The sequence below is a fragment of the Myxine glutinosa genome, chromosome 5 (genome assembly GCF_964187855.1).
Source record: "Myxine glutinosa chromosome 5, kmMyxGlut1.1, whole genome shotgun sequence".
NCBI lineage: Eukaryota > Metazoa > Chordata > Myxini > Myxiniformes > Myxinidae > Myxine > Myxine glutinosa.
Window position 1 is genome coordinate 159,504,507 of NC_136265.1, and position 23,465 is coordinate 159,527,971.

General features: G+C 46.9%; 1 protein-coding gene across 1 annotated transcript in view; it reads left to right on the forward strand.

The window, feature by feature from the left end:
- LOC137426869 (voltage-dependent T-type calcium channel subunit alpha-1G) overlaps positions 1 to 23,465 on the forward strand; it is a 313,379-nt gene that overhangs the window by 181,947 nt on the left and 107,967 nt on the right. The window contains exons 18-21 of the mRNA XM_078778945.1: positions 10,165 to 10,455; positions 10,892 to 10,968; positions 21,801 to 21,924; positions 22,027 to 22,095. Coding sequence (XP_078635071.1) covers positions 10,165 to 10,455; positions 10,892 to 10,968; positions 21,801 to 21,924; positions 22,027 to 22,095 — 561 coding nt within the window. The remainder of the gene's footprint in view (positions 1 to 10,164; positions 10,456 to 10,891; positions 10,969 to 21,800; positions 21,925 to 22,026; positions 22,096 to 23,465) is intronic.

Genomic DNA, 23,465 nt, shown 5'->3' on the forward strand with positions numbered 1-23,465 from the left:
CACATACTAAGAAATAACTGAACTATCGCGAGGCTACATGTTGTTGTGTGACGAAACTATAAGGGGGAAATTTAACCTTTATTGTACAAACTCAAAACCGCAACACTATATATATATATATATCTTTGGTTGATCACGCAGGGTTTTTTCCTCCCCTCTGAATCACTCTGAATATATATATATATTGTTACGGGACCGCAGCGAGGATGTTGTTTGCCGAGCGGATGGCCGCCGCACCCGAACAGTTACCCCGACTAACCCGATTCCTGAACGTTGGCCGAATCGCGCCACAGATATTCAATGGGGAAAAGACTAAGGCGACACAGATGTGAAGAAGAGGAAGACAGAAGTAGGGAATACGAATATAATATATTTCTATTTACAGGACCAAAAGAAACCAAGGAAGAAGGAAGGATAATAAAATAATTTACAGAAGAAATCAGAGACACAGTGAAAATCGCTAGCTTATCTAAACAGGCTTAATTAATACCCTGGACAGAACAAACAAAGACAGACTCACACGGGGAATTGCAGAGTGGATTGGCTGGAAGGAGGTGGGTGGCTGGAGGGGGAGGAAGGCACGGAGCTGGCTGGAGCTTGATCCCGCACGGGACGTCGGGCTGGACCTCGACGGCCGCCGATGCCACCGATCCTGTCGTGTGCACGGGGTAACGAGTCGGAGCTGCTTGGTGGAGCCAACGCTGCTGGTGGGGGGTCTGGTGTGACAGGTTCTCTCTCCCTCTCTCACAAACTCCAGGACTCTCTTCAGGCTTGTCTGTGTTCTGATCTCCTCCCTCCTCGACTCTCCTGGGGGCGTCTTCCTCGGGTTATATAAGCCCCACCCTTGACCCTTTTGCGAACCTCCCCCAAACGTTCTCTCTCCGCCCTCTAAAGCCAACCCCTCGTTCTGGGTTGGTCGGCAAGGGCTGGTTCACTCCTCCCCTCTATGATGAGGTGGAGACACGCCCTTCTTCCCCGACCTTACCTCGTGGCCAATGGTGGTTTTGGGGCGATTCGAGCTAGCCCCAGCCAAAGGGCAGCAATGGCGAATGAAGGAAACCACCCAAATGCATGCAGCAAACCAGGCAAACCTGGCACTTTGAAGATGCCATGTCGGAGGGATCTACTTTATTTAATGCAGTGCAATGGAGTGTCAAATTAATGGAAGACACAGCCTTACACTAATACACATAATAAGGATATAACTACTGAACAGGGAGATATGGTGTCCTGCGTGTATGCTTTATGGAATTAACTACGGGAACGCCCTTTGACCTTTATACAACAACAATTGCAGGAAGGAGGGTGACATTTTACAACAATTCATTACACAACAATAAAAAAAACAACATTCTCATATCCACAACACTGCACCCTCCTCCCCTTAGGCACGTCCCGGGCCTATGAACTTTAGCTTTTAGTGTGGCACGTAGGTGTAGTTCCCTCTACATTTAACCTGACCTGAGTGCGACAGTTTTAAAACATAAATAAATATGTCCCGCTGCTCCATTGCACCCTGCCTAACAGATCCACGCCCACAGCTAACCGAATTGCGGAATTGTCTTCAAACTATACATTTACGGTGGGGGCGCATTATTTACAATGACTACTTTATTTACAAAACGCAACCCAGGACCTGTGATCGTTCTTTTGGAGGGGGGGAGACAGTCTGCCCTGCATCGATGCACCATGAAAGCACCCAAAAACGCACCAAAGCACCCTCAAGCACCAATCGGTGCACAGTCACTACAATTCTCAATAAAAATAACCAAACAAACTCTGCTGGTGGTCTCTTGCTCTTCGGCTCCCTCTGCTGGCTATTGCTATCTTCCAGGTGTTGTCATCTTCTTTGCTGGCGGCCTATTTGCACATAAAATAAAATGCACCAACCGTGTCCGTTTTTATTTATTTATGGCCCACAGGGCCGACTAGTGTGGTTCACCTGTGGGGCATCGGTGCCCTGTGATCAAGGTTCGCCAGCAAGATTTCGGGCCTTCATGGCCGGTTCCAGCAGAGGGGCCATGCCCCAACCCATGGGGTCCATAAGTGGTGCTCAGCCACAGATATGTGGTCCATAAGGTGGTGCATCGATGCAGACAGCTGTGGTTGCGAGAGGTTCGGGCGCCCAATGGCGGACTCTCGCACGCTCCCCTCAGTGCCCAGTGGCGCACGGTCCTCATGTGGGAGACAAGGGAGGAAAAGACAGATGAGCGAGGGGTAAGGTCTCAAGGGTACACATCAAACAAGGCAATGCAAGGCAAAGTGCGTACGGAGAGCGAAGTGAGAAAGCTCGTCCCTACCGTACGTCACCCCCCCTGTCACCTACTCTACCCTTGCCCTTACCCCATATTTACAAAATCTACACCTTTACAAATTCGTCACTACTGTCACGTCTTCCCCATATTTCCCCTATACCAAATTCGTCTCCACAATCCCTCTAACTAAAATTTGCCATCACCCAATTCATCATCAATCCTCATAAGGAGGAAGAGATGGAACACAGCACAATGTCACACCCACGTCATGATGCGTCTCACAATCCAAACATCTGCACAATAAAAATAATAAAACATGGCATGGTGTGGAGTTACGTCACCTCAGGTGAGTGGAGGTAGATGGTCCGAGGAGATCTTAATCCTAACTACCTTCTAATTGACTTTAACACACTTTACACTACCCGGGGTCTTTCCCTGCCAATCCATTGGCCAACTTACACTATGGGTTCTAAAAACCAATTCCCATTGACCAAACTGTGGTGCTTCTCAATTTGGGGTCTCACTCCCCCGATTCATCTCCCGGTGCCCTTGCACAATTTCCGGGCTGGGTCGTGCAGCTCTCCCAGCAGGTCTACCCACCTGCACACCTCCACCACTGTAGTTGCCACCCGAGCTTACCTAGCTCCTCACCCTAACCTATCTAACTGGGGAAGGCCCCTCCTGGCTCTGTGACCCCTCGGTGCCCTCTGGCACTGGGCTACCCGGGTCCGTCCTCCGGATCCTCGGGCCCCATCCACAACAACTCTACCGGCTCCCAGAGCCCACCTGCGGCCTCACCTGGCCGACATCCTCACAGTGGTGGAGTGCCCAAACCAACTACACACACTAACAGGCTACACGCCCAGCCATTTCCACAACACTAATGCACCCATTCAATCACCATTCTTCCACCACGCACCACAGATGCCAATATCCAACCACAATTTACCTGTACCCTCCACCTAACTCTTACACTACCCTCCCCGGGTATTCGTGATGGGGTCCATCCTCCTTTCCCCCATTCACACCTTCGCACCATCCACTCCACTCCACAGTTTCCACCATACTCACTCCACAACCACCCATTCCAATACTCCATATATTCCACACTATCCTGTAATTCACACAACCATTCTCCATTCACCTGCAGTTGCACACCTGTGCAATCACCTGGTGCCACCTGCACCCTCCTTCCTTCCTGGACCATTTGGTCAGCACAACTCACATCACTATCACTCACTCATACACTGCTCCATCCACCTGTTCAGTTGCACACTTGTGCAATCTCAATACACTTTCGATCCTCAAAACCATTGCCTCAGGCACCCAGATTTTCCCACGCTCACACACACATCTCTCCCGAGCATTGCCTAGCAATTCCTCATTTCACCGATATCAATACTCACTCACTCGGCATCATCTAATCTACCTGGTGCCCTGCTAAAACTCGCGCTTCCCCGTCGCCCCTTACATTATTGCGCTCCCTCGTCATTATTATCCAACTACCCTCTCTATGTCCCCAGCTACCTGTCCAATGTAGCTACCTAACCTTACCGTTACCTATTGTCAATCTCTAGGTCCCTACACATTATCCAAACCCTCCCGGGCTAGTTTTCACTGCCATAAACCCCATAAAACTAGTGCTCCTTTGCCCCCTCTGTGAGAGATAGCAAAGTTGCCATCCCACCACATCGGGTACCTCTCACTACCAATTTTGCTCGTCCAATTCAACAAATCAAAAATTTTCCAATTACTGCCAATTCTATTCACTTTTCTAAATTTCGGATAAAAAACACTATCATCATCATCACAGTCTACTCACTTGAGCCTCTCGGTGTGCCAATTCACTTCCAAAGCTCGGCTTCGTAAAGCCGAGCAATGAATGCGGGTGGTTCGTTGCCAGCGGATGGGTCCGTCCGGCATTCGGTGCAGGGAAGGCGGTCTACTCGGCCCGAGATTCCACGCACCATCGGGGCACGGGACCGTCCGATGCCCCAATCTCGGCCGGCCGGAGCGCGGCAACCACAAGGGGTCATTGTGTCGGCCCTTCCAACCGGACCGCCCGCTCCGCCTGGCGGAGCTCGGACGTGACCGTTCCGAGCGAGGCCCAGCGTGGATCGCGTACGGCGGTTCTTTCGAAACCGCCGTGGTTCGGATCCCCGCTGGTCCTCGCGGCACGCGAAGCCCGGCACGCACCGAGGGCCCGATTCGGCTATACGTCGCTCTAACCGCTAACCCGATTACCGTCGATGCTTCACCTGCATGCTCACACGCATACGCGACCCCTTTCACCCTCACCGAGCTCGGTGCTCCAACGCCGCCCGTACACCCCGCGTACTTCGTTATTGCACTCGTTCTTTCGCTCACAGACTTGGTCACACACCTGACCACCGCACACCTTTGCACACACTCGTCGTTCGCACAACTCACTAACACACCTCTTCGCGCCCCTCCTCGGTCACCTCCTCTGTGACAACCACAGGTGTGCTCTCACTTGCACACCCAATCACGTGCCTCACTACCAATTCCAGTGTGCATTCCCATACGCGCTCTACCATTCCAGGTGCGCATCCTTCCATTCCAGGTGTACATCCTCTCTCACCTGCCACAACCAACTCACGCTCCGTGTCACTCTCACTACTTTTACCCCCACACTCGGTCGCGCATTCACCCGTACTCTTGCCAGCGCACTCTTTCCTCATGCACCCGTCCATTACACACCTTTCTCGCGCATTTTCTTGCGCACACTCGCCCGTAACACTCACCACAGGTGTGCATTCTCCCTTACTCTTGACAGCGCACTCTTCCCTCATGCACCCGTCCGTTACACACCTTTCTCGCGCATCCTCTTGCGCACACTCTCCCGTTACACCCTCCGTAACACTCACCACAGGTGTGCATTCTCTCGTTACATCCTCTGTAACACTCCCCACTCCGCGCTTCCATGTGCCTCCTCGCACACGCGCTACGACCAACTCACTCTCGACAGCACACTCACTCCTCGGCGCGCACTTTTTCCTCACACACCCCAGAGTCGGACATTCTCGCACACCTCCTCTCTTGTACTCCGTACCTGTCGCACACTTCACCAACGGCCTCTCACGAACACCCGGATCCAAATCAACCCCCAAGCCGACTGAAGCTTCCCTCACATCATATACATTTCCGAATATATCGCCACTCACCTTGGCACCTCGTCTCCGCACCTCCTTCGCCACCTGCAAACTCTTTATTTGGTCAGTGAGCACACCATCATGATTTGAGCACCGACCTTGTACATATTCCATCACCTCCTCCTTTATCTCCCTCTGTCTCTTCTTAATTTCACTCACCCCCTCTTCCACTTCCTCTAACTTTTGCTACACCTCTTTTATTTCCTGGTGCGTCTCCTCAATTTCGTCCTCGAACGCCACCTTGACCGTTTCTATGTGCGTCCTCACCTCCCGGTCCTTCGTCTCCATTGCTTCTGTCACCTCGTCCAACCTCGTTGTCAGTCCCTCACGTACCATCTGACATTCCCTCTTCGTCGCTATCAAGTCATTTTTGAGTTCTTTTTGTGTCGCCTTTAACCCTCCTAGTACCGCAGTGTGCTTTTGTACCTGCTCCACTAACTCTGTCTGTCCCACCGTCAGCTGTTCCACCTGCGTCAGGTCTTCTATGCCCCCTTGTAACTTTGCCGTCCCATTTCTCACCTCTTTCTCCATACGCTTCTCACCTCGCTTTACCTCCTCGCGTACCCCCGAGACCTCCTCGCTTACACCTCGTCTTATTTCCTCCTTCATTTCTCCCATCTCTTTAGTAGATGCCGCCCTCATCTGCTCTATTTCATCCCTCTGAGCATCCAATTTAGTGTCTAACCCGATTTTCACCTCCTCTATCTGGTTCCCCATCCGTTTGATTTCCCGGGCGGATTGCTCCCCTATCTCCCGCAATTTGCCTTCCATCCTATCTTCTAGCCCCGTTAACCCATTCTTCACCTCTTTTATCCCGTTGTCTAACCCCGCAAATTTACTGTCCAACCCCTCAAATTTATTGTCTAACCCCGCAAATTTATTGTCTAACCCCTCCAATTTATTGTCCATATTGTTTAACCCGTCTCTTAATTGCTCACTATTACCCCTCGCTTCGTCCCTCATTGCTCCCAATTGCTCACTAGTACCCCTTGCTTTGTCCCTCATTGCTCCCAATTGCTCACTTGTACCCCTCGCTTCGTCCCTCATTTGGCCTCCCATCCTGTTTTCCATCCCTTTGAAATTATCGTCTGTTTTTACCATAAAAGCCATAATCTGTTTCATAAACAGGTCCAAATTCATTGGCATCTCGGGCTCAGCTGCTGCGACCACGGGCGTGGCTAAATTTCGTGCCGCAACAACCATGTGCGCGAGGGCGCCATTTTGTGCGCCTGATACCTCCTCAACCACCTCCTTATTTCTCTCCTCCATTTCTTCCCTGTGGTCCTGTGTTACCCCTAACCCCTCTTCTAGCTCACCCACCTGCATCCGATCGCCTTGACTAGCCATGGCGCGATTTCAAAGTTCGGGTTTTTCTAAAACAAAACAATTTTCGGCCGCTCGTAATTTTGAGCGCGTTAAGCGCGCTTCGGGTCCAATCTCGCTCCCGACACCAATTGTTATGGGCAATTGTACAATTGTGTCCAAAATTTTGGCTATATAAATTTAGTCCCAGGTTCGAATCCCAACTCCTGACTACCAATTGTTACGGTACCGCGGCGAGGATGTTGTTTGCCGAGCGGATGGCCGCCGCGCCCGAACAGTTACCCCGACTAACCCGATTCCTGAACGTTGGCCGAATCGCGCCACAGATATTCAATGGGGAAAAGACTAAGGCGACACGGATGTGAAGAAGAGGAAGACAGAAGTAGGGAATACGAATATAATTTATTTCTATTTACAGGACCAAAAGAAACCAAGGAAGAAGGAAGGATAATAAAATAATTTACAGAAGAAATCAGAGACACAGTGAAAATCGCTAGCTTATCTAAACAGGCTTAATTAATACCCTGGACAGAACAAACAAAGACGGACTCACACGGGGAATTGCAGAGTGGATTGGCTGGAAGGAGTTGGGTGGCTGGAGGGGGAGGAAGGCACGGAGCTGGCTGGAGCTTGATCCCGCACGGGACGTCGGGCTGGACCTCGACGGCCGCCGATGCCACCGATCCTGTCGTGTGCGCGGGGTAACGGGTTGGAGCTGCTTGGTGGAGCCAACGCTGCTGGTGGGGGGTCTGGCGTGACGGGTTCTCTCTCCCTCTCTCACAAACTCCAGGACTCTCTTCAGGCTTGTCTGTGTTCTGATCTCCTCCCTCCTCGACTCTCCTGGGGGCGTCTTCCTCGGGTTATATAAGCCCCACCCTTGACCCTTTTGTGAACCTCCCCCAAACGTTCTCTCTCCGCCCTCTAAAGCCAACCCCTCGTTCTGGGTTGGTCGGCAAGGGCTGGTTCATTCCTCCCCTCTATGATGAGGTGGAGACACGCCCTTCTTCCCCCGACCTTACCTCGTGGCCAATGGTGGTTTTGGGGCGATTCGAGCTAGCCCCAGCCAAAGGGCAGCAATGGCGAATGAAGGAAACCGCCCAAATGCAGTTGGCAAATATAACCCTGGTGTTGGGCTAGCGGCTAGGGTGCCGGCTTATGATCCTAGGATCCTGGGTTCGAATCCCGGTCGATCGCTGAATTAACGCCAGGGGGGTTGACTCAGCCTGTCATTCTTCCGAGGTCGGCTAATTGAGTACCAGTTCACTGGTAATTCCCTGTTTGTCGTTAAAGGCGGCAAAAAGGGTTGGCGTCAGGAAGGGCACCCGGCAATAAAACATTGCTTCAAAAAGGGGACCAAAAAACAACAACAACCACGGTTCCCGAAAAAGGCCAACCCCCGCTTTGCGGGGAAACATGGCCTCTAAAGTTGGTTATTTATATATATATAATTGCAGCAAACCTGGCAAACCTGGCACTTTGAAGATGCCATGTCGGAGGGATCTACTTTATTTAATGCAGTGCAATGGAGTGTCAAATTAATGGAAGACACAGCCTTACACTAATACACATAATAGGGATATAACTATTGAACAGGGAGATATGGTGTCCTGCGTGTATAAAAACCACCTTTAGAGGCCATTTTTCCCCGCAAGCGGGGGTTGGCCTTTTTCGGGAACCATGGTTGTTGTTGTTTTTTGGTCCCCTTTTTGAAGCAATGTTTTACGGCCGGATGCCCTTCCTGACGCCAACCCTTTTTGCCGCCTTTAACGACAAACAGGGAATTACCAGTGAACTGGTACTCAATTAGCCGACCTCGGAAGGATGACAGTATGTTTATCCTGCGTGTATGCTTTATGGAATTAACTACGGGAACGCCCTTTGACCTTTATACAACAACAATTGCAGGAAGGAGGGTGACATTTTACAACAATTCATTACACAACAAAAAAAAAAAAAACATTCTCATATCCACAACAATATATATATATATATATATACACACACACATGCACATTCCTGCCTTTAATAACCTCAACCATTTTGTAGTAACATGTCTCAACTAATGACCGATGGTCATAAATTGAATAAAAATGGTTTTGAAATCGGTCATAATTCATAGATTTTTCTTAAGAGTAGAAAAATAGGTATTGAAATGTCGTATCAAAGATACTGTCATCTATCTATAATTCCAGTAATCTCTGTGTGTATGTATGTATGTATGTATGTATGTATGTATGTATGTATGTATGTCTGTGACCGCTGTTTCTCGACAACCACGGGTCCGATATACTTTAAACTTGCCAGGTATATTGCTGGGGACCCGAGGATGTGCCTTTTCAAGGTTTCATATTAATCGGACAAGTAGTTACCGAGATATGTCCAAAAAACGATTCAACCAATCAGAGAGCAGCGAGCTATCACGTGTGCCGAACGTGGCGAACAGACTCTGCCTCGGACGGCACATTTGAGAGCGTATTCATTTATTTCACGTTGGCAAACTATGTTGCCGTTAAACTATGTTTTAAAACTAATTACGTGCACGCTATGGCGATTTCTTTACCAAACTCCGCAAGCCGTTCGCTTTGGACCAAACCATTTCATGTAAATAGAGGGGGGGGATTGTCACCGTACTCGCAAGCCGTTCGCTTTGGACCAAACCATTTCATGTAAATAGAGGGGGGGGATTGTCACCGTACTCGCAAGCCGTTCGCTTTGGACCAAACCATTTCATGTAAATAGAGGGGGGGGGGGATATAATTTTAGATATATATATAGTACGGGCATGCCCTAGTTCATTTTGATGTTCAGTACTATGTTTCTTTCAATCTCCTTCATTGAGGTGTTCAGTCTCAACTTCTTTCTCTTGTAATTTCCACTTTGGAACAACTTGTGGAAAATGAATTCCTGGCAGCAAACATATGGCCCTGTTGGTGGAGGAACGGCATATTATTGCCAAGAGAATCAGTGAATTCCTTGTTTTTTCATTATTCACTTGTGTTTTAATTTTATCTCGACCACCTGCTGTCTCATGTCCTGTGTATAATCCCAAAAAATTACGATATATTTATCCTGCAATTGTTATTCTCTTGCTCATTCTTTGTGACAATACCCATAGCGATTTGTGCAACCCATTATATTCCAAACAAATTTCATCTGCAGATTTATAGATAACGAGAAAATGATTTGTAAAGAAATGACTATAAATATTTATAAATCCTGTAACTACAAATACAAAATGGACATTTGGCCCATCAAACACTGATGTTTTATCTAACAACCAATTTAGTTTGACAATGTTTTGATAAATGGGTCACTGCATGCTCCACATTTTCAACATGCTTATACTGTAGACATACTGTGTAATATTTTGATCTCAATATTTTGATGTGATCTCTGGGGCGATACTTTTGCAGAGTAGTCGGCGGTGTCGTCAACGCAGTCTTGGCAGTCTCAATGGCACACCAGCCCTGCCTCGGCGCCAGCTGGCAGCCAGGGAACGTGCCTCATTCATCTCTACCTCCGGAGATGAGTCTTTTCGGAGAGCAGATAGCCTTCATAGGCAAGCCTCTCCATCGCTGCCCGCTGCACTTCCCGACTGTAACGGAAAGAGTTCCGTCAGCGTGGTCGAGACAAGCTATGGAGTTGATCCTCTGAGGGAAGAAGACCTTGATGCTTCTGCTGCACAAGATGAAGAGGATGTCCAGGTAATACCATGTTTTCATCATTAAAAGCAAAAATACATTTATATACTTGAGGTAGTTACGATCTGTGAATTGCAGGTCCATCAATATATTGAGCAGTTAATATCCTCCCACACTGTTGAGCTTTTTGCTTTTAGGTCTAAGAACTGGATTTGAAACAAAGATTTTAAAAGCTGACTATGAATAATGTATCTCCTGGCAATCATCGCTAAAGCTACACGAGGATAAAAACAACAAAGCTTTGATATGAGAAACGGTTATCTTGCACATAACTTTCCCTGGCACACTTGTTTCCTAGCATTCCCTCGTATTGCAATTGATGCTTAGTTTAAAAAAGCAAAATGATGTATGTTGGTTCCTCCTGTTTTTCCCATTTCCTTTTTTACACTCCCCATCTCTTTTCCTTTACTTTCACTCACCGTCCTGCTGCTCACCCAAGTGTTGCAGTTGCTGTGTCCCTCAATGTTGCAAGGAGCATCCAGACTGGTCCCTTTACATCTTCTCACCATCGAACAGGTAGGCCAGTCTGCTCTCATGTGAACAATATATCAAGACTCACAAGTGAGAAATGTGTGACTGGGTAGAAATAACATAGAAAAGGACGAACTTCTGTGCCAAGTTTAGCTGGAACAGTACTATGTCTATTCCTTCATCGTTGGGAGAATATCTTTACGATGATCACTTGCGTGGCCCTGGCTAATCCATGATTAGGCAACACGGCACAGCCTAGCCTGGAGGGGGAGGGGGAAGAGTGACTATATCGCACAAAAATGTTAGTCATTGAAAAAATTGGTACGTGAAAACAAAAAGGCAGCTCTGTCTACTATAACGCCATGGCTTGCAAAAGCAGCCTGAATAGTGTTAACCAAGTGGTGGTTCACCTGTTTAAGCATATTCAAAAAGGGTGTTATAACACACCCAAACTTCCCCGGCCTTGTGACTAATTAATTAAGTACACAGGCATTTCTCACTTCATTTGTAGAGCCCTCGACAATCGGCTTAAGCACTCCAGCAAGCACTCCAACGAAATGGGTGATGAAACGGCTGGCTTGGCAAGCAATAGCAAGTTGATTGCTTCTGCTTGAAATGGCCGAGGAATTAAAAAACAGATCGCTGTCAAGCAGCAAATCAGCGAAATGCGGAAACCACCAAGAGCAGACAAATTCAAAAAAGGGTGTTATAAGTGTTACGGATCCCGGATTTAGAGGAGTTACTATTCATGTCATTGCTTATTAATGTTTATTCTATTAAAGGTTGTTGTGGTTAAAGAGTTAGAGAGGCTCCGGATAACAGGAGACCGGAAACGGGATAGTGAACCGGAAGAAGAAAAAGACACGAGGTCCGGGAGAAGCGGCGATCTTCCTCTTCCTCGCCGAGCTCCGACGCGAGCGGTGTCGATATTGAGCAGCGTGGGGGACGCTGCGTTTGAAAGCCCGTCTGGCGAAAGGAGTTACCTGCGCGGGGTAATTACCGATTACACGTCAAGTTGCCGTGGGTTCGTGCACGGAACCAAGCGTCCGGCACAGTTCGCCTCAACGTCTACAAGGACGCGTACGGGTCGCACCTTGGGCCTCGCGCGCTTTGCAAGCCGCGCCTTGCTTTGCCCGCTTTACTTTGCAAGGAGGTGTGCGCTGCAGCAGCTATTCCCGGTACGCGACGTGCACGTTTGGAACACGTCAGCCAGGGGTTCGTTCAACCGCCCGTGTGCGGAGAAGTCGACCTTCACCTTGGTCGGGAGGGGCCCAGAGACATTGTGAGGGACAGTGACCATTGAGGGGTCGTGAGTGGGGAAAGGGGGGGAAATTTATGAGATGGCCATCTTAGTAAGATTGTTGATGGATTGTTGATTGCTGATGATGGATGGAGAATATATTATTAAGTAATCCGGATCCTTGGTGTGGGGTTTCTTATTGACTTGAATTATTGTGTCTTTCATATTGATTGCGCTACGAAAGCAGATAAATCAGATATCTTTCTGGCGGGGTCCTCCCACGGTCCGGGGGTCACCAAGACCAGGTAGTTACCGGGAGGACCACGTAACAGAATTGGGGGCTCGTCCAATTGAATTCCGGGATCTAAAATTGTATAACATAATAAAATAATAATTTTTATTAATTAAAATTTATTAATTAATTATTAATTGGTAAATTTTTGAGAAATTGTGGTAAAGTCTTGGGTGAAGGTTAACAGGTGTTAACGATAGTCACCATGGCGTTTGTTGCACAGAACTTTGCGGTAACACCTAGTGAGGCACAGTTCCGAGCGTTACTAAAAGCGGACCTCTTGAAATTGGCCAAACATTTTAACTTGGAGGTCCGAACTAATTTGAGGAAGGCAGAGTTGCAGACCACGGTGATACAATCTATGGTGGGATTAGGAACATGGGACGAGTTAGCCTGGCAGTGGCTACCCGAAGAACCAGAAGACGTTGAGCTCCGGAAACTGGAGTTGCAATTACGGAGCCAGGAACGGATCAAAGAAGAGGAAAGGAAAGCAGAAGAGAGGAGAGAAGAGAAACAAGCAGAGGAAAGGAGAGTGGAACGAGGACTCCAGGAAAGGTTAAAAGAAGAAGAAAGGAAAGCAGAAGAGAGGAGAGAAGAGAAACAAGTAGAGGAAAGGAGAGTGGAACGAGAACTCCAGGAAAGGTTAGAAAGGATGAAAACAGAGGAAAGGAAAGCAGAAAAGGAAAGAGCAGAAGAGGAAAGGAAAGCAGAAGAGAGGAGGGAAGAGAAACAAGCAGAGGAAAGGAGAGTGGAACGAGAACTCCAGGAAAGGTTAGAAAGGATGAAAACAGAGGAAAGGAAAGAGCAGAAGAAGAAAGGAAAGCAGAAGAGAGGAGAGAAGAGAAACAAGCAGAGGAAAGGAGAGTGGAACGAGAACTCCAGGAAAGGTTAGCAGAAGAAGAAAGGAAAGCAGAAAAGGAAAGAGCAGAAGAAGAAAGGAAAGCAGAAGAGAGGAGAGAAGAGAAACAAGCAGAGGAAAGGAGAGTGGAACGAGAACTCCAGGAAAGGTTAGCAGAAGAAGAAAGGAAAGCAGAAAAGGAAAGAGCAGAAGAAGAAAGGAAAGCAGAAGAGAGGAGAGAAGAGAAACAAGCAGAGGAAAGGAGAGTGGAACGAGAACTCCAGGAAAGGTTAGAAGGGAGAAAAGCAGAGGAGAGGAGAGCTGCCAGGGAACTCGAAGCAGAGGAGAGAAAAGCCGAAAGGGAGTTGAAGGAACGTGATCTGGCGCTGCAGCAAGAGATTAAATTCAAGGAACTGGATTTAATGAGAGAACGGGGAGAGGTACCACCCTTGCTGACGGGGTCGACACCTAGCCAGAAAACCTGGGATGTGGGCAGACATGTGAGGCTGGTTCCACCCTTCAGTGAAAAGGAAGTCACTCAATTTTTTCCACACTTTGAGAAAGTGGCTCGACAGTTAAACTGGCCGGAGGAGGCCTGGACCATACTAGTGCAAAGTGTGCTGGTGGGTAAAGCTCAAGAGATTTATTCGGCGCTACCAATGGACCAATGTGCAGATTATGAGGTATTGAAGAAGCACATCTCAAAGCGTATGAGTTGGTTCCTGAAGCTTACTGGCAAAAATTCAGGAATGCCAGGAAGAGGGAGAGTGAGACCCATGTGGAGTTTGCCAGAGTGAAAGAAAACATGTTTGATCGGTGGTGTGAGTCAAAAGGAGTCGGGAACGACTTTGAAGCATTCCGTGACTTGATCCTGGTGGAGGAATTTCAACAGTGTGTCCACGAGGACATCAAAGTGTACCTGCAGGAAAAGAAAGTACCGAAGTTGTGGGACGCAGCCACCATGGCAGATGATTATGCCTTAACACACCGGATAGGGGTCCACGAACCTAACTCCTCGCCTAGATTTCCGCAGGGGAGTTGTGGAACAGCAGGTGCGGAGAATGACAATACATGGCGGCGGCCTCGAGATGATTATGGGGACAACGCTGATACCCGAACTGTTCGAAATCAGAGGGCGACGGGCCCAGGACAAACTTATTTTTCGGGGGGCCCGAGGCAGACCACGAGTTTTTCCTCCGGACCTACTTGCGCTTTTTGCAAGAAACCTGGACACTTGATGTCCAGTTGTTACCTCATGAAAAGGGAAAACCCAGAGCGGAGTCCGACTATTACAACTCCGAATGCGATGGCTAGCGTAAGAAATCGCCCACAGAAGAGTTACCAACCATTTATTTATGAGGGGTTTGTCTCACTCGAGGGAGACTTGACTAACCCAAGACCTGTTAGGGTATTGAGGGACACAGGAGCCCATCAATCCTTAATGCTTGAAGGCATTTTGCCATTGTCAAAGAGTACCGCAACTGGTGATAGTGTTCGGTTACAAGGGATCGGTGGCTGTGTTAGTGCCCCACTTCATGTCATCCATTTGGAATCCGATTTGGTGTCAGGACCGGTCACCGTCGGTTTACAAGCCACGCTTCCTGTAGAGGGGGTATCTGTGATTATCGGGAATGATTTGGCCGGGGGGCAAATTTATGGTAACCCGAGGGTGGGTAAAGAGCCCCGCAGGGGAAATAACACCACCCCAGCTCGGGATGGTGACAAAAGTTCCAAGTTATTCGTAGGGGGACTGAACTTCAACACAGAGGAAGAAGTTCTGACCTCTGTCTTCAACAGATATGGGCCGCTGGTGGAAGTGCGGGTGGTAAAAGACAGGGAAACGCAACGGTCAAGAGGGTTCGGCTTTGTCACGTTTGCAAGCACAAGAGACGCCAGGGAGGCAGAGAAGAATTGGAATGGTAAGGATTTGGAGGGTCGGACCATAACAGTAGGGAAGGCATTTCGTAGGCGTCGAGAGGTCTACAGAAGAGGACCACTTGGCGGTAGTTTTGGTGTTGGCAGCAGCCGATATTACTATGGAGGCTCCCAGAGTTACGGCATCTCCCGAAAGAATGATTGGCAGAGGACTGGCCGAGAAGGAGACCGCCAGTCAGGGGACTGCTGGGACAAGGGGTCCCACCGTAACTGTTAGGAGTCCGGAGAAGTTGAAGCACTCTATATACGGCGGAGCCGCCGAGCCTGGGCTCCGACACGGGCTAACCGTGAACGCCACGTTCTTAAAAGGCGTCCCGGTAGGGAACGTTCCTACACGGACTAACCGTGAACTCCACGTTCTTAAAGGCATCCATGTAATGAACTTTCCTCCCCGGACTAACCGTGAACCCCACATTCCTTAAGGCGTCCATGTAGTGAGTACTCAGCTGGGCCTCCATCCAAGAGCAACTAGAAGTGGTTGACGCTTGGTCTAGAGGGAATTACCTTGGAATCTCTGGGGGGTTTTGGTGAAAGTTTGTTGCTTTATTTTTGAGATGCGATAATTGTGCCCGGGGGGAACTGATGATTTGGGGTATCGGGTTGGTTTATCAAAGTTGGCCGGCACAGAAAGTTTTCGCGGGGTTCAAACTTTCTTTCTTGAAGGGGGGGAGTGTTACGGATCCCGGATTTAGAGGAGTTACTATTCATGTCATTGCTTATTAATGTTTATTCTATTAAAGGTTGTTGTGGTTAAAGGGTTAGAGAGGCTCCGTATAACAGGAGACCGGAAACGGGATCGTGAACCGGAAGAAGAAAAAGACACGAGGTCCGGGAGAAGCGGTGATCTTCCTCTTCCTCGCCGAGCTCCGACGCGAGCGGTGTCGATATTGAGCAGCGTGGGGGACGCTGCGTTTGAAAGCCCGTCTGGCGAAAGGAGTTACCTGCGCGGGGTAATTACCGATTACACGTCAAGTTGCCGTGGGTTCGTGCACGGAACCAAGCGTCCGGCACAGTTCGCCTCAACGTCTACAAGGACGCGTACGGGTCGCACCTTGGGCCTCGCGCGCTTTGCAAGCCGCGCCTTGCTTTGCCCGCTTTACTTTGCAAGGAGGTGTGCGCTGCAGCAGCTATTCCCGGTACGCGACGTGCACGTTTGGAACACGTCAGCCAGGGGTTCGTTCAACCGCCCGTGTGCAGAGAAGTCCACCTTCACCTTGGTCGGGAGGGGCCCAGAGACATTGTGAGGGACAGTGACCATTGAGGGGTCGTGAGTGGGGAAAGGGGGGGAAATTTATGAGATGGCCATCTTAGTAAGATTGTTGATGGATTGTTGATTGCTGATGATGGATGGAGAATATATTATTAAGTAATCCGGATCCTTGGTGTGGGGTTTCTTATTGACTTGAATTATTGTGTCTTTCATATTGATTGCGCTACGAAAGCGGATAAATCAGATATCTTTCTGGCGGGGTCCTCCCACGGTCCGTGGGTCACCAAGACCAGGTAGTTACCGGGAGGACCACGTAACATAAGTTATAATTTATAACACACCCAAACTTGCCCGCCCTTGTGACTAAAAACAAAAAGGGAGCTATGTCTACTGTGATGCCATGGCTTGCATAAGCAGCCTGAGTTGTGTTCACCAATCGCTAGATATGGTCAATTTTGTCAAATTTCACTCCAGATTTAGACATTATTTAGTCTACACTCTACAGCATCCAATCCTCATATCTGAATCCAGATTATGATGATATGCTTCAATTATGGAATGATATAATTGATCGTGTTTCTAAGGCAAGGCACGTTTGAGTAGGCCGAAACAAAATGGTGGCTTTAGAACCCAGCGAGGTGCAGTGGGCTGACCAAGATGGCGGGCCGCCATATTGATAAGCCACCACATCGGTTTTTTTTTATTATGAGCACTTCGTTAATCATCTTCAAAAAGGGTGTTATAACACACCCAAACACCCAGTTTTCATCCTTGCAATCTGTTGGTGGTCCAGGCGTATGCATGCAAAGTTTGGGGCAGCTAGGTTTTATGGTTTTGGAGCTGTGGAGGAGACGGACGGATACTGCCTTTTATTATATATATATATATATATATATATATATATATATATATATATATATATATATATATATATATATATATATATATATATATATATATATATATATATATATATATATATATATATATCTGTGCAGTGTCTGTGTTGTCACTGAACTACTCCCTCAAACTTTTGTGAAATCGTACCAAACTTCTGGTATGCACCTATCTCTCCTGCCGGTATGTCCTAAGGATATTTGTTTTGAAAAACTTTCCAATTTTTTTTTTTTGGGGGGGGGGAATTTTTTTTTTTTCAACTTAAGTGTTCATTTTCAATTGTTTATAAAATGTGATATCACGCATATTACAAATACATTTGTGCATTATGATTGTTTGAATTATGATTGGTGTAAACCATGGAAAAACAGCAACTCAGGTTCAGTCATTTATCTATACTAGGGCATGCCCGTACTATATATAAGCTAGGACGTGCCCGTACGTGGGTGCCCGTTCCTTGCCAAAAAAAAAAAAAAAAAAAAATTTGTGTAGGGGTGTGTGTGTGTAAACATCCTAGGGCGTGCCCGTACGTGGGTGCAAAAAAACATGCGTGCAAACAACAACAACAAAAAAAAACTTTGAAACCACGTGGCAGTAACGACCACAGAACCCCCCCCCCCCTCTATTTACATGAATGGTTTGGTCCATTCGCAACGACCACAGAACCCCCCCCCCTCTATTTACATGCAATGGTTTGGTCCATTCGCAACGCCAAAGTGAACGGCGAACGGCTAAATCGCCATAGCTCGGTAAGTACTTGTCCGATTAATTTCAAACCTTGAAAAGGCACATCCTCGGGTCCCCAGCAATATACCTGGCAAGTTGCAAGTATATCGGACCCGTGGTTGTCGAGAAACAGCGGTCACAGACAAACGTACAAACGTACAAACGTACAAACAAACACACAGAGATTACTGGAATTATAGATAGATATCTACATATCTGGGCAGTGTCTGTTTTCACTGAACTACTCCCTGAAACTTTTGTTTCCGTGGTTGTGAAGTGTTTTTAATTTCGTGGCTGTGAGGTGTTTTTAATTTCGTGTTTCGTGGCTGTGAGGTGTATTTAATTTCGTGGCTGTGAGGTGTTTTTAATTTCGTGTTTTGTGGCTGTGAGGTGTATTTAATTTCGTGGCTGTGAGGTGTTTTTAATTTCGTGTTTCGTGGCTGTGAGGTGTTTTTAATTTCGTGGCTGTGAGGTGTTTTTAATTTCGTGGCTGTGAGGTGTTTTTAATTTCCTGTTTCGTGGCTGTGAGGTGTTTTTAATTTCGTGGCTGAGGTGTTTTTAATTTAGTGTTTCGTGGCTGTGAGGTGTTTTTAATTTCATGTTTCGTGGCTGTGAGGTGTTTTTAATTACGTATTTCGTGGCTGTGAGGTGTTTTTAATTACGTATTTCGTGGTGGTGAGGTGTTTTTAATTACGTGTTTCGTGGCTGTGAGGTGTTTTTAATTACGTGTTTCCTGGCTGTGAGGTGTTTTTAATTTTGTGGTGGTGAGGTGTTTTTAATTTCGTGGCTGTGAGGTGTTTTTAATTTCGTGGCTGTGAGGTGTTTTTAATTTCGTGTCTGTGAGGTGTTTTTAATTTCGTGGCTGTGAGGTGTTTTTAATTTCGTGGCTGTGAGGTGTTTTTAATTTTGTGGCTGTGAGTTGTTTTTAATTTGGTGTTTCGTGGATGTGAGGTGTTTTTAATTTCGCGGTGGTGAGGTGTTTATAATTATGTGTTTCGTGGCTGTGAGGTGTTTTCAATTTTGTGGTGGTGAGGTGTTTTGAATTACCTGGTGGTGAGGTAAAGTATTTAACACACAACACAACACAACTCAGGTACAGTCATTATCCTCAGCTAAAATAAGCCCGCCCCTCAGTAATGAGCTTGGTGAGGGGAGCGCAGCGAGCCGAGCCAAGCTAGTACATATATATATATATATATATACATATATACACACACATACATATACAGTGCCTATAGAAAGTCTACTCCCCCTTTCAAATTTTCACCTTTTGTTTCCTTATAGCCTGGAATTAAAATGCATTAAATCAGACTTTTAACACCTTTCCTTAAACATCGTAGCCCACAACATTCAAATGAAAAACAAATTCTACAAATTTCAGAAAATTTAGAAAAATACAAAACAATATATTGGTTCGATAAGTGTCAACCCCCCCCCCCCCCCCCCCCTTATTATAGCAAGTGTAAGTTAGCCCAGGTGTAACCAATTACCTTCAAAATCACACACAAAGTTAATTGGCCCCCACCTGTGTTAAATTGTGATGATTCTGATTGTTTTACAATAAAATCAGCTGTTCTTGTAGGTTTCCTCTGCTGGGTAGTGCATTTCACAGCAAAGACTCAACCATGAGCACAAAGGAGATTTCAAAAGACCTCTGGGATAAAGTTGTTGAAAGACATAGATCAGGTCATGGGTATAAAAATATTTCAAAGACCTTGAATATCCCTTGGAGCTGAGTCAAGACAATCATTAAGAAGTGAAAAGCATATGGTACCACCAAGACCCTACCTAGATCAGGCCGTTCCTCCAAGCTGGATGACCAAGCAAGGAGGAGATTGATGAGAGAGGTTACCAAGAGGCCAATGGCAACTTTGAAAGAGCTACATACCTTTATAGCAAAGACTGGTCACTGTGTGCATGTGACAACAATATCGCAAGCACTCCACAGGTCTGGCCTGTACCGTCCGTCAAGAAGGAAACCATTACTTTAAAAATCCCACCTTGAGTCCCCGTTTGAGGTATGCAAAAAACCACTCCAGGGATTCTGAAGCCATGTGGCAAAAAGTATTGTGGTCTGATGAAACTAACATATAACTTTTTGGCCTAAATGCAAAATGTTACGTTTGGCACAAACCCAACACAGCACATCACCCAAAGAACACCATCCCTCCTGTGAAGCATGGTGGTGGCAGCATCATGTTATGGGGATGTTTCTCATCAGCAGCGACTGAGGCACTTGTCAGGATAGAAGGGAAAATAGATGGATCAAAATACAGAAAAATCCTAGAGGAAAACCTGCTGCCATCTGCAAGAAAGCTGAAATTGGGATGGAAGCTCACCTTCCACCATTACAACGACCCGAAGCACACAGCCAAGGCTACACTGGAGTGGCTAAAGAACAAAAAATAAATGTCCTTGAGTGGCCCAGTCAGAGCCCTGATCTAGATCCAATTGAAAATCTGTGGTATGACTTGAAGATTGTTGTTCATCAGCGCTCCCACACAAGTTGACTGAGATTGAACAGTTTTGTTCAGAAGAATGGGCAAATATTGCCCAATCAAGGTGTGCGTCAAGGCTGTAGAGACCTATCCCTGCAGACTCACAGCTGCAATTGTTGTGAAAGGTGCTTCCACCAAGTATTAACTCAGGGGGGTGGACACTTATCCAAGCCAACCATTTCTCGGACATGTATGGACCGATTTTGTTCAAACTAGGAACAAAGACAGTACATGAGTATACATATGCAAGAGATTTTGCTTTATAATCCGACCAAAGATGGCCGACTGATGGCTTTTAACTCTGTACAGCAAAATTACTAAAATCATGGGGGCTATGACATTTTGTCTTTTTGTTCTTGTTGATTGTGATTGCCTTTTGTGTATTCTGTCCCCTGTGCCATCATTTACATTAAATATACCTGGTCTCAGGGTGAATTCTAACCGAGGTGATCATCTTTGCAATTAGGGAAAGTCCGTTGAGGATAAATTGGCAACAACAATTAACGCCATATATCCAGACCGTGCCACGCGGCTCCATCGGCTCACCCGGTCATTAATTAGGGATGAGTGGTAACTATTAGTACACTGCATCGGCTGATTCGAAATTGACTTTGATTCGACTTCCGGAGGGGTGGCATTCAGTTTCGACGACAATCAGTATCTTCGCCTTTCCGCTCCCCCCATTCCAAACTGGGCAAGGCCAGGTAAGAGAAAAAGATTGAGACAATATGTTTAGCATAACGTCAAGGTGTTGATTCATCTCTTCACATGGCTGTATGCTTGAGCACATCGGACTGCGATTGGTCCATTCTGCCTCGGGGTGAGAGCCATATTCGGTCAGCGCTGTCGTCTAACAGGGAGGGAGTGGGGTCTTCTTCATCGTCTTCTCATCTTTGTGTTTATATTAATAAAATGTGTGTTTTGGCAAACGATGCTGCATCAAGATAAATTTGTACTGAAAATGTGATTATGTATTATTCTTCTTTTGTGTTCTAGTTTTTGTGGCATGGTTATGTTTTGTTGTGTGGACAGTTGATAGGAATCACACATTATAATTAATTCATTGCAGAAAGTGAAGTATGGTGGATAAAAAGATCCAAGTGTGATAAGAGAAGGATTAAAGATTTAAGAATGATATATTTTGGAGACCATGATCGATGCTGACAGGATATTTGCTGGATGTCGGCCTGTAAAATTTTACTTTTGGTGACATGGAAATATTGCTGAATCACTGCCTGCAGGTTCCGCAAGACCTCTCAAACTATTTGCAGCAATCGCTACTTTGACTTCATCATCCTGGGAATAATCTTTCTAAACTGCATAACAATCATGTTGGAAAGGCCAAGCATTGCATCCGACAGTGCGGTATGGAACAGAATGTTGTGTTACATTTTAGTGCCAAAGTTTTATAATCGTTATGATCACAAATGCTTCTCATTTCCTCATGTTCCCATCTTCTCTGTACAGGAAAGGTATTTCCTCAACATTACCAACTACTTCTTTACAGCCATTTACACCACTGAGATGATAATAAAGGTCAGTTTGGGGCTATTTTAAAGATATTTAATTCAATCAAATACATGCTGATGGAGAAAAATGAAATAGTTTGTTTGCCATGATGTTGGAGGTAGAGTGGAGAAGTGGTTGGTGTCCTGATACTCTAAAATATAAGTCTATTACATCGCAAGGGCTGGCAGGACAGCCATGATGTACACAAATTCTCCTCTGAGCTGTCTAGACTGGGTTGGAGTCTTGGCCAAGTGCTGAACTATCACCCTGGTGTTTTCAGGCAGGACAAGGCAATAATGTGTGTGCCATCATCCCTTGGATAAACATTTAAAATGGTTCTTCCTATCAGCCAGCATTGGGTGGTGGACATTACATAACACATGGTATCCTTTGCGATGAGTAGGCGAGCTATCGATGGTGCTCTGAACAAATTACAAATTCCTGCCTTGACTGACTGCTGGGAAGGCAATTGTTACCCACCCAGCATAATTCTTGCAATGAAACTTATTTGGCAACACCAATACTCTGTAAAGAGTGCGGGGGTGGGGGGGGGGGGTGGAGGGTAGTACAGCTCATCATGTATATATGTATGTATGTATATATGTATATGTCTGAATGTATATATGTATGTATGTATATATGTATATGTCTGAATGTATATATGTATGTATATATGTATGTGTGTATTGTCGCGTGTCTCCCCTGTAGTGAACACCGCAGGGTGACGGATGGCCGACCGGGCTTTTACCCCGAGGCGTATGCTCAACTATGGCAGTAGTGACACGTGCGGGGGTGGGGGTAGTGGAGGGCAGTGAGGTCCTTATCTGTACAGGTGGCCACGACAGAGGTTATCCGGTTCCCACAACAAATAAACGTACAGGACACAGGAATTGAAAATGTAACAAATAATGGTTTAATAAAATTAATGCAATACAATAAGAACCAATGACACTAAATTCCTAACCAGGGGACCCTCCATGCGGACTCAAATACAGACACAGGGAGAAATAAATGAAAGTAAACATGTAGTGTGTAATGTTAGCTGGTACTCGGCTCTGGTCTCCTCAAGCGGCTCTCCAACCCTGTCCATCGTCGAACGGGTCCCCGAGTCTATGCGTGGGAAACCACACCTTGGCATGAAGTCGCGGTCCCCGCCAGCCGCTGATGCGAAGTGAACAGGCCCGAGCTCCTTCCTCGTCCTTCCTGCTCAGCTGCACTGAGCCCGGATGTTCCTCTCAGGCGCACACGGCACCAAGCGCAACCGCCACAAGCCAACACCAAGAGAGAGAGAGAGAGAGAGAGAGAGAGAGAGTTGCGTCCACCCTCGCGCAGCCCGGAACAAAGGGATAGAAAGTGTGACTGCTCGCAGTGAAGGCCAACGTAAGAGAGAGAGAGAC